At 38.8% G+C, this 13,410-nt stretch overlaps 1 protein-coding gene across 10 annotated transcripts in view; it reads right to left on the bottom strand.

The window, feature by feature from the left end:
- ARHGEF28 (Rho guanine nucleotide exchange factor 28) overlaps positions 1–13,410 on the bottom strand; it is a 350,788-nt gene that overhangs the window by 205,459 nt on the left and 131,919 nt on the right. For 8 of the 10 annotated variants that reach the window (XM_044932457.2, XM_025270861.3, XM_044932454.2 and 5 more), the window contains one exon: positions 2,219–2,366. The exons of the other annotated variants lie outside the window; for them this stretch is intronic. In XM_044932457.2, coding sequence (XP_044788392.2) covers positions 2,219–2,366 — 148 coding nt within the window. The remainder of the gene's footprint in view (positions 1–2,218; positions 2,367–13,410) is intronic. 10 annotated transcript variants of the gene reach the window in all.

Consider the following 13,410-nt stretch of genomic DNA (forward strand, 5'->3'; position numbering starts at 1 on the left):
ATCCCCTGGAGAAGGAAACAGCAAACCATTCCAGAATCCTTGCCTGGAAAATCCCATAGACAAAGGAGCCTGGTGGGCTGCAGTTCATGGGGTTGCAAAGAGTTGGGCACGACTGAGCGACTAACACTAACACTCCTATCATTACCACTGCTGTTTGGCACAACTTCACCATGTACTTCTGCCCAACCGTCAGATTCAAGTTTGTTGTCTTAAAGACCTTTGTCCTTTTCTGTTCTGGCATTTCCTTCTGAGTCACATGTTTTTTATATATTTATTTAGGTGATCATTTTATAAGGCAGCACCATGAAGTTACACAAGTTTATCCTAATTCCTCAGCGTCCTTTTGAACGTTGAGTAGGATGGGTAAACGCTAATCCACAGAAACATTAAAAATAATGTTCACTCCCCAGGCCACTTCTGAGAGCAGCATCTCTGTTCTGTAGCTATTCTTAATGCCTCTGCTATAGGTGGCCACCTAACCTTGCTGCTTCTCCCTCCTCCTTACACTCTTCCTTCATTTTACCAAGGTTGGGAACTTCACCCCAGGTATGTTTTTGTGTTGTCCTTGGCAGAATCTCACAGTTCTCTGACTATGATCATCACAGCTGGACAGAAGAAGGGTTAACACTCGGCCACCACTGACCCCCAAGCAAACAACTAACAGGCACAGATCGTCCTTGTTCTGCCTTATATTCTCCAGAGCCTTTCCCCAGGAGCTCTGCTGCCAGGCTTCAAGGAACAAGAGCATCCTGGGCTTACCAGGCAGGAACGACTGCCATTTTCTCATCATTGTCTCTTTAAAGTGGCCCAGTGGTACAAACACGGAACGCAGCTCCCACCACCAGACTAAATGTGTCTAGTATATACTATAGAAATCTGTTGTCCATACTTCAGAAAGGTACCCTTGCAAAGCTATATCCAGGAAAATTTAAGATTCAGAAACTGTCCTTTGCCTGTAAGGAATTTGTTAAACTCAAGGTATGAACGCTCCCTTCTAAGCAGGCCACAGTATACTCAAACAGATGTTCTTTAACACACAAGGAGTGGGGAGAATGTTCACCCCGACATGCAAGCAAAGAAAATGATAAAAATGTTGATGTTAGGAGTAGCACTTCTATTATTATTATTCTTTCTCTACATAAGAAGCTTGATTAAAAAAGAGAAAAACCAAGAAAAGAGGGCCAAGACAAATGCAGCAAAAACATCAACACAAGTGCCAAAGCAAAAGGGGAGAGGCAAAAGAGACTGACAGCCAGTATAATTTTGTGCCTTTAATGTGGTTTGACTTCTTTTTTTTTTTTTTATGAGGATGGGAGTTCCTGGGCCCAAGATAGGAGAGCTTATAACTGCCCAAAGTCCCAGAAGTAGGGCAGTAGATTGATTCAGTGATCAAACCCAAGGAGGGCTGCAAGGTGTCTGTAGATCACTACCGTTCTCACTATACCTGTGTTTGTATATTTACTGTCTTCCTTCTTCCCACATGCAACAGATATCCTACAGAAGCACTTAAAACATTTGTTTAAAAAAAAAATGAAGCTAGTCTTACCTACTAAAAAAACTGAAGAGTCCCTAGATGATATAATTTAAAGGGATCTTAAAGACCCACAGTTGAAATCAACCAATCAACAAACAAGAAAAACAACAAAAACTCCCCTTTCCTACAGGTAAAGGATGCCTTAATTGCACCTTTAGATTAGAGCTTGCTGTCGGATGCACAACCCACACCTACTGAAAATACAAAAGAACTGTCCCTAAGGAGGGCTGTTGGCTCATAACTTGTCATCTGTCACTGTGATACCTGAAGACATTTGGGAGAACTACAGGTTTCAGAATGTGAATGGTGGTGGGATAAGAAAGTTCTAGAGCCTGAGATCCAACAAGGAAACATCTGGATGGACAGGATGCTGAGTAAGGAACCCCAGCCACCCAAGGGAGCAAAGCAGAGAGAGGCCACTAGACCAACCACAGGAGAACGAGGAAGACGGAACTAAGATGGATGTCAGGTATCTCAGGCCTCCCTGAGCTGTCCCTGGCCACGGGTCCCAGGACAACAGGAGGCAATATTAAGACAGACTGCATCCACAGCCCTGCTCCCCAGTCTGGAGGGTAAGTCTAAGTTGTGGCTTCCTGGGGAGCTGCAGACACAGCTGGAAGAGCCTCAGACATGAGATAACCCAGTGTAAGTATACACACACACAGACACACACACACGCCTCACCTGGAATGCTGGACTGGAGAACATTATCTTCTTTGCGCTCTGCAATCACGATGTGTCTCTGATGAGATCCATTATAAATAAAGTAAAACTCAGCATCTTTAGGAAGATAAACATTTTTGCCAAACTTCGCGCAGACCGTCATCTGCCCCTGAAAAATGAACAAGTCGAGGCATCATCACACTTCCCTGTCCTGGCTCTAAGAAACCAAATAACAAGGGCCCCGGGCCAAAACAGGGTCCTTTGTTATGTTCGCTTCACGTGGGCGAGCCCAAATATCATGAATCCTTCTTCCCAACAGCAACATTTTGGACCTCAGGGAGATGCTTTCTGATCTATTTATGTATGCATGTCAGAGCTGGTTTGTTCTGCTTTCAAAAGTGAAGAAGTTAGGGCATACAAAAGAATATTTGTATTTATTAGATGATACTTTGTTCTTTACTTTCTTTGAATTCCTACCTGATGAACATATTGCTTGTATTTATGTTTTCCTGCACCTAAGATACTTCAAAATAATTATTCTTAGCTGGGGCCTATGTACTAGACCAAAGCAGCTTATAAGAACTTTGAGTTTCCTCAAGCACTGCCAAATAAACAGCCCTATGCAACCCAACAGTTGGCATGCCCTTTCTCACCACTGTTTGTCTTCTCTGAGGGATTGCCAGGTCCACTTTCTCACCCAGCCTGGCCTCACACCTTCTATAGAAAAGCTTCCGGCTGGCACCAATCCCTGCTAAACACCCAGGGTCCCACCCTGGGTCACTGAGGCACACTCTGAGGAAGGAAGGAAGGAAGGAAGGGAAAAAGGAAGGAAGGAAGGAATGAAGGACAGAAGTCATGTCAGAAGCAGCAGCAGGCTAGCAGCCCCCAGTATATTAGCATCCAGGGGTGGTGTGGGGCAGCCAGTCAGGGCTACAGCCCAAATGCGAGTGATGGATGAGCCTGCCGGATCGCCAAGGATTCAGGACACTCCCTCTCCTCAAATACAAAAAGGCAGTACAAAGGGGGCCTCCAGGGAGCAGGCACACACCCCCTAGCTTGTAGGGGTGGCTGGGAAATAGAAACCAAGAGATGGAGGGCTCCAGGGTTCAGTCCAGGGTAGAGAAGGATGTGGGCTTTTGTTCGCCTGCCCAACAAAAACAAAACTACCTTTCCAGAGTTCCTCATCCTGTGACAGGAGAAAAAGTGAAGACAGAAAGGCCCCCCGAGTCTCCTTCACATCTGTTAGCCTCTGATGGATATCAGCATGATATTCCATAGGATATAAAGAGGTAGACCAATCAGGACCAAAAACAAAATCAGCATGGACTTCCTCTTTCCAATAACTACATGGTTATTCTTGCTAAAATTTTTAAATAAACAGACTGTGTCTTCCCAGTGGTTTGCAATGCACCATACACACAAAACATCATCTTAAATCATAAATAAGAATACATACAAACTGCGGAGTTCAGGGGAAAAAAACAACACCAGTTTCCTATTTTGAATTATCCTTAATCTGCCTGTGAGCAGGCACATTAGCAGGCATGTAAGCACATGCTCAGATGCACACACACACACATATATACACAATCAATAGAAAATAACATGCCAAGAAAAATCTACCATACAATGGTTTCCAAAAAAAAAAAGTTCAGGAAGAGGATCAGAAAGGCAAAAAACAATAACAACTGTCTGACATGACAGACAGAGGAAACTTAGATGAAATTCCATTTCCTAAAAAAGGAAGACCAGTTTGCTTTAGTCATGCTCCGGGCTTCCAAAGAGACTGCTAATTACCCACAGACAAAATCTAAATTGATGTGTTGGTGACTTTTTTTTTTAATGTTGGAAAATAAACTGTACCAACAGGTCAAAGTTTTTCAAAAATCAAAAGCATATCTAATCTATATCTGTTCAAAACAATGATCATATTACATTTTATTTGGTTAGGTGAACCAGGACTATGCCTTATGAAAGAGTTTAACTGCAACCGTTTTCAATGCAATACAGCCCCAAACAGTAGAGTCTTACAATTCAATTATGCCTCCATTTCAAGACCATACTATGCTTTACATGGGCTTCCCTGGTGGCTCAGAGGTTAAAGCATCTGCCTGCAATGCAGGAGACCTGGGTTCAATCCCTGGGTTGGGAAGATCCCCTGGAGAAGGAAATGGCAACCCATTCCAGTATTCTTGCCTGGAGAATCCCATAGACAGAGGAGCCTGGTGGGCTACAGTCCATGAGGTCGCAGAGAGTCAGACATGACTGAGCATTGATCAAAGATAAGCAACAGGTGAGAAATGAGATGCAGCCATTACAGAGATGTCCAGAAGTCCTAGCATTAAGAATAATATTCAACAAGAGTCTCTCGTTTGCTAATCACAAAGAAATCAGAAAGATGTCGTGAAGAATATTAGGAGAGGAGGAGGGAGGAAGTGATACAGAAACCATCAGAGACCCAGTGAGACAGAAGGGGGTGGCAGGAGAGGAAGACAGGGAGAGAAAATAGGAAGGGACGAGAACATTCCACCCAAAAAAGTCAGATAAAGTTGAAAAGAGATTTCAATAAAGCTACAAAGGAGACCAGCAGGAGGAAAGAGACTCTGAAAATGTGCTGAGGAACAAGTAAGCCTCACCAATCAGCCACAGGTGACAGTCCATGCCTGAGAGTGAGGACATCTAACCACTGTGGCCATTCAAAGCTATTTTTCCCAAAAGGCCATTTTATTAACGGCAAACATAAATTCAATGTTTTTGAATGTTTTTGACTGAAATGTCAGTATGTCTCCATCACTTCCCCATCTGGACTCAGCTGCATACTTTCTTTCAGGCAATTGAAAACTAGAAACTTTTGTAAGTGAATGCTGGCATCAATATCAGAATCATTCCGCTTTTACACAGAAAAAAGACAAATGTTATCACCTGTTAATTCACTCTATCCCAAATAAAATTTTAAAAACACAGCTATTTCACCGAAACTTCTGGAAACACCAGGAGGCTTAAGAGGCAAAATTATTTTCCAAATTTAATCTATAGATTTACTACACTCCAAGTAAAACCAAAACTAAATTTGTCAAATGAAAATCAACAAACTTACTCTAAAGTTCATGTGGAAGAATAAATACACAAGACTGGAAACAAAAGTTTTGAGAAAGAGAATAAGGTTTGTGCTGGGATGAGGGGATGAGAACTTGCCCCTGCCATGGAAATTACATAACAATGAAGGAAGGTGGCATTTCAAATCAGTGGGGAAAGAATGCACTACTCAGTAAACCATTCTGGAACAGTAACTATCTATTAGGGGCAAAAACATTCTTCACATCAAATAGTTAAATTCCCAATTAATTCAATATTCAACATAATCCATAAGTGCATAAAATTAGAAAACTGTCTTAAATTTTTCAGTTTTCAACAAAATAACAAAGATATATAAATTTCATCTATAATAACACCACCCTAATTTATCAAACTTTTTAAATTTTTCCTATTTGCTTCCAGTCTTTGTTCAATGCACAGCTAATTATTACATAGTTATACTCATGGGATAAATACACATATGGTTGTACTTTTCTCCTATCGAAAGCATTTTTCCATGTTGTTACAATTTTGGCACCATTTTTAACTGCATTCCATTGAGTTGTCTGATGTTCCCTAATTTACTTAATCATTCCTCTATTGTACATAAAGGGTATTTCCAGCTTGTTAACATTATAAAAAAATACATTAAGTACTTTCATGCCTATTGTTTTTACTCTTTACTTTTTAGAGTAGAATTCCAGAAATGAGGCCAAGAATGGACACAATTGTCACAATGGGTGTGATCGCTTTCCAAAAATGTATCAACTTTTGAATCAATACATGTATATGTGTGGCTGAGTCCCTTCCCTGTTCACCTGAAACTATCACAACATTGTTAATCAGCTATATTCCAACACAAAACAAAAAGTTAAAAAATACACCAACTCTCATCATCACCTGTACTGGTCAAGAGTATTATTTTTATTCCAACTTTGCCAAAAGTTTTATTATTCCCTGAGTTAACAGATAATAAACAGCTTCTCACTTATTTCATATTTTTTCCACTGCTGCTGAAATTTATTGGCCACTTTTATCAAAGCCAATATTGATAGTTGCCTGATTAAATCCTGATTTAAAGAATTTTAGTCTTCTCTCCTCTGTTTATCTAAGGTCACTTTTGCCTTGAAAGAAAGTGAAATTGCTCAGTCATATCCAACTCTTTGCGACCCCATGGACTGTAGCCTGCCAAGCTCCTCTGTCCATGGAATTCTCCAGGCAAGAATACTGGAGTGGATAGCCATTCCCTTCTCTCCAGGGAATCTTCCCAACCCAATGAACAAACCCAGGTCTCCCACATTGAAGGTATATTCTTTACCCTCTGAGCCACCAGGAAAGCTCATGAAAACGGGAGTGGGTAGCCTATCCTTTCTCCAGGAGACCTTCCTGACCCAGGGATCAAACTGGGGTCTCCGGCATTGCAGACAGATTCTTTACCAGCTAAGCTACCAGGGAAGCCCCTACCTTTGCCTTAATCAGGTCAAAATTTTCACTTTTGCAAATGAACCAGTTGAAAGCAACATCACAACCATCCCCTTTCTCCTATTACCTTCTCATGCCCAAATCAAAAGCACTAGAGTACTCCAGTAAAACCACTAAAGGTCAGGTCATATGCAAAACAGGAGTAATAAAAGTAAGGCAGAAAACCTTAACTAAGTATAATCACACTAAATATCTCTCAGTATAAGCACAGACCCAAAAAATTAACTAATTAAACCAACCCTTTTTTTTTTTTTTTTTTACCATCAAGCATCCCCCTGGAGAAATTCTACTTGTAAAACCCATCAGTAATGTCCACGATCAAATCTTCTGCTGAAATGCTGTGACATCTATGTATTTCTTCTCAAAGGAACCAAAGAGGTAGAAAATGTATTTGCCATCTTAAAGTATTTCTTCCAACTCTCTTAGCTCATCTTCCAATGGCATTTAAGAAGAAAATGGACAGTGACATTGATGTGCATATTCTAAATATTTTTCATTAATCTATAATGGCCTCTAAGTCAAGTTCTCTAATACCCTGAACAACTTGGTGGCTATATTATCTTAATCTGAGTATTAGGTATTCTTGTATGAATGTTCTCCATCCCTCTCTCCCTTTCCTTTCTCACGCTCTATAGACAACACACCTGTACATACTTTGTTAATAAGTGCCACCTGCTGGACAACAACCTTAACTATCCACTTTCTAAACCTCCTGGCCCAACAGGGAATAGACAAATAGTATAGTTTCAAATGATGACAACGAGAACGAAGTGTGCAAGCATACACCTTTTTACAGTGAGGTTTCTTTAATCCGGGTCTACAGGAAGAGTCCATCTGGGTTTCCAGTGGTCTGGGAAACTAAAAATTATTAGCAAAACTGTTTATGCGCATGTGTGTGCAGTTTTCTAGGGGTTCCCAGGTGGCGCTAGTGGTAAAGAATCCGCCTGCCAATGTATGAGTCTTAAGAGCGTGAGTTTGATCCCTGGGGCAGGAAGATCCTCTGGAGGAGGACATGGCAACCCTCCAGTATCCTCGCCTGGAGAATCCCCACAGACAGCAGAGTCTGGTGCGCTGTAGTCCATAAGGTTGTAAAGAGTCAGACACCACTGAAGCAACTTAGCACTGAGTCCAGTTTTCTAAGGAATGGTTTATAGTTTCATCACATTCTCAAAGGCATTCAAAGATTCCACAAAATGTTAAGAACTCTAGCTTTTATAGTAATGAACAAAAATGGGAATTTAACAAATGCTTTTTATTGATAATTGTCACCTTTTAATATGACAGTAAGACTATTTGGTTTTCTAAGGTGTTCTAGTATTCTACATAGACTTTATATGGGATAATTTCTAATTGAAGCACAATGAGGGTGTTAACTGACATGTCAAATAGTACAATGAATGTTTCCTAATACATGCCATTAAAACCATAATCGTAATGTAAATAACATTCTATCAAATTTGATTTTTTTTTAATATTTGAAACTTGTCCTCTTTATAGTAACAACAACAACAAAAATAGTAATTTTACCCAGAGACTTCTCTGCAGAGAAAAATGTGTTAAATGTTGTAAGATCCTTAAAAAAATACACTTTAAAGAGATACATTGTCCCATGCCATAGGTAAGAGAATAAAAGTACAGGTATTAGTTAGAATCAACACTAATAGGATTTCAGAGCCAGATTAACAGTATTGGATTTCTTCTTTTCTGCCTCACCCCAAGTTATATTATCTTTACATTCCTTAAGAAAAATTGCAAAGAAAGTGCTATGGGCAAAAAGTCTTATTCCTAATTACTGTATTCAGCTGAAGTACTTCTTTAAACAAAGTTTGAAAAAGGAAAACTGATTTCCTATATACTGTGTGTACATATTATATATAAATGCATATTTATACACGTACATTTATTATTTTTCACATGAACAGTACTCCTCAATTTATTAAGTGATTTCTTGTGTATTTTTTCATCTCATTTCCACAAGAATGTCTGGGAAGGGTTACCATAATCTTTATTTTATAGATGAGAACACTGATACCATCAGGCCCAGCATATGGCAAAGTCACAATCAAATCTGGATTTCCTGTTTCAGGCCCAGCACACCTTCCTCCCCAACATGTCCTTGTACAAAGAGCAAGTGCTCAAGTATTAACTGACTTATCTACACCTTTACACTTAACATTTATTTTATACTGAATATAATGATTCTCATCCTGAAACCCATGGGTAGACATGGTATGGAGAGAGAATGGGAGGTAGGAGAAACATTCCTTAATTCCCATGAAGAACACGCTTCATACAGTTTTAAGCATTCACCTGGGGACAGTAGACATCTGTCTTTTAACCAGAGAGTCCTCGGAAGGTACAAGGAGCTTATGATTCCAAAAGGTTAAGAACCACTGATTTAAAGCATGTTTGAAGTGACTTCACTGGCGCTCCAGTGGTTGAGACCTCTGTCTTTTCAATGCAGGAGGTATGGGTTCGATTCCTGGTTGGGGAATTAAATCCCTCATGACTTGTGATATGGCCAAAAAATTAAGCATACAGGGAACCCAAAGCTGGTGCTCTGTGACGACCTAGAGGGGGCGGGATGGGGAGGGAGGTGGGAGGGAGGTTTAAGAGGGAGGGGACATGTGTATGCCTGTGACCAATTCATGTTGATGTATGGTAGAAACCATCACCATATTGTAAAGTAACTATCCTCCAATTAAAAATGAAACTAAATTTTAAAAATAAGTAAAACATGCTTAAAGCATCTTTTTCTAATTTACTTTTTAATTGAAGCATAATTGCTTTAAAGAATTGTGTTGGTCTCTGCCAAACATCAACATGAATCAGCCATAGGTACACATGTGTCCCCTCCCTCTTGACCCTCCCTCCCACCTCCCGCCCCATCCCACCTCTAGGTTGTCACAGAGCCCTGATTTGAGTTGCCTGAGTCATACAGCTAATTCCCATTGGCTGTCTATTTTATACACAATACTGTGAGTTTCTGTTACTCTCTCCACACTCCCCCCTTTCCTTTCTCCACACTCCCCACCCCCACCCCGTGTCCGTACGTCTGTTCCCTAGGCCTGTGTCTCCATTGCTGCCCTGCAAATAATTTCAGGACCATCTTTCTAAATTCCATATATATGCATTAGTACATGACATTTGTTTTTCTTTCTGACTGACTTCACTCTGTATAATTAAAGCATCTTTTGCATAGTGTAAAAATATCAAGATCACTAAAATTTATCATCCAAACCAAATCTAAGTCAACAAAATTCAGTTGAATATGAATTGAACTGGTTAAGTCCAGGAGGAAATATCAGAATGTCATTTTCTTAAGACAGGTTAAACCAATATGAGCTAAAAGACTCACAAGATGTTTCTTCAGAATTAGCTTTTGGGGTAGAAATGGCTTTTTTCCCCCACAACAGGATGAAATAGAGCAGGATAGGCTAACATTCTTGCTGGTAACAAGAAAACAAAGATGGAAAAATTAAAATTAATATTCTTAAAAGCATCAGAAAACTCTGGAAATGTGAATAAAATATAATTAAAACTCGGGAAAGGGCAGAACCATTCTGAGAAGGTATAGAAGTTAGAAGAGAATGGAATGACCTCTTTAAAGCAATAAAAGAAATTGATGACCTAAAATTCCATACATAACAAGAACATTCTTAAAAATGAAGTTGAAATTAACTGTTTAAGCCAAATACTGAAGAATTCCCTGTTAGCACTAAAAGAATTACTAAAACAACATATTCAAGCAAAAGTTAAATGATCTCACATAGAAATGTGAAAATACAAGAGGCAATGAGGTACAATGATGTGAGTAAATATAGTTAATACCTAATGTACAAAATAATAATTATAAAGTCGTGGAGTTTTAAATATTTGTACCACTACAATATCTGACTACAGTAACATAAAAGGAAAGTAGAATTAGAGCATCTAACAGTTTTGGGAAAGCATTAAAAGCAATAACTTACTATATAATGTGTCAAATCTGCTACTAACAGAATGGGAAAAGAATGTATAGTTAACAAGTTATAGAGTAAAAATAAAATAGAAAATAATCAAAAACATAAGATAGGAGAAATTAAGAATGTAAAACATGTCAAATAGAGGGTTATATGATAGATATAAACCCAACTGTATCAGCAATTTTAATATAAACAGACTAACTGATCCCAATACAATGCTGAGGCAGTTAAGTATGGGTTTTCAAGAACAAGAACAATTCAAGAACAATAACAATAACTATATGCTGCTTACAAGGATACACTTTAAAAATAAAGCAGAAAGTTTTAAAGTAAAGTAAAGTAAAAAGATACACTATGCAACACAAACCAAAAGAAAGCTAATATAGCCAAAGCAATATCAAAGTAGTTTTTAAATCAAGACATATTACTAGAGAAAGAAGACCTTTTTTCATCATAAAGTGTAAGCTAAACAAGCTGATACAGTACTAAATCCATATGCATCTAATAAATAGCTTCAAAATATATAAAAGAAAAAATAACAAATCCAAAAAGGAGAAAGTGAAAAATCCACAATCACAACGGGAAACTTTATTTTTTTTTATTTTATTTTATTTTTAAATTTTACATAATTATATTAGTTTTGCCAAATATCAAAATGAATCCGCCACAGGTATACATGTGTTCCCCATCCTGAACCCTCCTCCCTCCTCCCTCCCCATTCCATCCCTCTGGGTCGTCCCAGTGCACCAGCCCCAAGCATCTTGTCTCAGGCATCAAACCTGGACTGGCAACTCGTTTCATACATGATATTTTACATGTTTCAATGCCATTCTCCCAAATCTTCCCACCCTCTCCCTCTCCCACAGAGTCCATAAGACTGTTCTATACATCAGTGTCTCTTTTGCTGTCTCGTACACAGGGTTATTGTTACAATCTTTCTAAATTCCATATATATGCGTTAGTATACTGTATTGGTGTTTTTCTGTCTGGCTTACTTCACTCTGTATAATTGGCTCCAGTTTCATCCACCTCATTAGAACTGATTCAAATGTATTCTTTTTAATGGCTGAGTAATACTCCATTGTGTATATGTACCACTGCTTTCTTATCCATTCATCTGCTGATGGACATCTAGGTTGCTTCCATGTCCTGGCTATTATAAACAGTGCTGCGATGAACACTGGGGTACACGTGTCTCTTTCCCTTCTGGTTTCCTCAGTGTGTATGCCCAGCAGTGGGATTGCTGGATCATAACACAGTTCTATTTCCAGTTTTTTAAGGAATCTCCACACTGTTCTCCATAGTGGCTGTACTAGTTTGCATTCCCACCAACAGTGTAAGAGGGTTCCCTTTTCTCCACACCCTCTCCAGCATTTATTACTTGTAGACTTTTGGATCGCAGCCATTCTGACTGGTGTGAAATGGTACCTCATAGTGGTTTTGATTTGCATTTCTCTGATAATGAGTGATGTTGAGCATCTTTTCATGTGTTTGTTAGCCATCTGTATGTCTTCTTTGGAGAAATGTCTATTTAGTTCTTTGGCCCATTTTTTGATTGGGTCATTTATTTTTCTGGAGTTGAGCTGTAGGAGTTGCTTGTATATTCTTGAGATTAGTTGTTTGTCAGTTGCTTCATTTGGTATTATCTTCTCCCATTCTGAAGGCTGTCTTTTCACCTTGCTAATAGTTTCCTTTGATGTGCAGAAGCTTTTAAGGTTAATTAGGTCCCATTTGTTTATTTTTGCCTTTATTTCCAATATTCTGGGAAGTGGGTCATAGAGGATCCTGCTGTGATGTATGTCGGAGAGTGTTTTGCCTATCTTCTCCTCTAGGAGTTTTATAGTTTCTGATCTTATGTTTAGATCTTTAATCCATTTTGAGTTTATTTTTGTGTATGGTGTTAGAGAGTGTTCTAGTTTCATTCTTTTACAAGTGGTTGACCAGATTTCCCAGCACCACTTGTTAAAGAGATTCTCTTTAATCCATTGTATATTCTTGCCTCCTCTGTCAAAGATAAGGTGTCCATAGGTGCGTTGATTTATCTCTGGGCCTTCTGTTTTGTTCCATTGATCTATATTTCTGTCTTTGTGCCAGTACCATACTGTCTTGATAACTGTGGCTTTGTAGTAGAGCCTGAAGTCAGGTAGGTTGATTCCTCCAGTTCCATTCTTCTTTCTCAAGATCACTTTGGCTATTCGAGGTTTTTTGTATTTCCATACAAATTGTGAAATTATTTGTTCTAGCTCTGTGAAGAATACTGTTGGTAGCTTGATAGGGATTGCATTGAATCTATAAATTGCTTTGGGTAGTATACTCATTTTCACTATATTGATTCTTCCAATCCATGAACATGGTATATTTCTCCATCTGTTAGTGTCCTCTTTGATTTCTTTCACCAGTGTTTTATAGTTTTCTATATAGGTCTTTAGTTTCTTTAGGTAGATATATTCCTAAGTATTTTATTCTTTCCGTTGCAATGGTGAATGGAATTGTTTCCTTAATTTCTCTTTCTGTTTTCTCATTATTAGTGTATAGGAATGCAAGGGATTTCTGGGTGTTGATTTTATATCCTGCAATTTTACTATAGTCATTGATTAGTTCTAGTAATTTTCTGGTGGAGTCTTTAGGGTTTTCTACGTAGAGGATCATGTCATCTGCAAATAGTGAGAGCTTTACTTCTTCTTTTCCAAT

This window comes from Bubalus bubalis, chromosome 19 (genome assembly GCF_019923935.1).
Source record: "Bubalus bubalis isolate 160015118507 breed Murrah chromosome 19, NDDB_SH_1, whole genome shotgun sequence".
In the NCBI taxonomy this organism is placed as follows: Eukaryota; Metazoa; Chordata; class Mammalia; order Artiodactyla; family Bovidae; genus Bubalus; species Bubalus bubalis.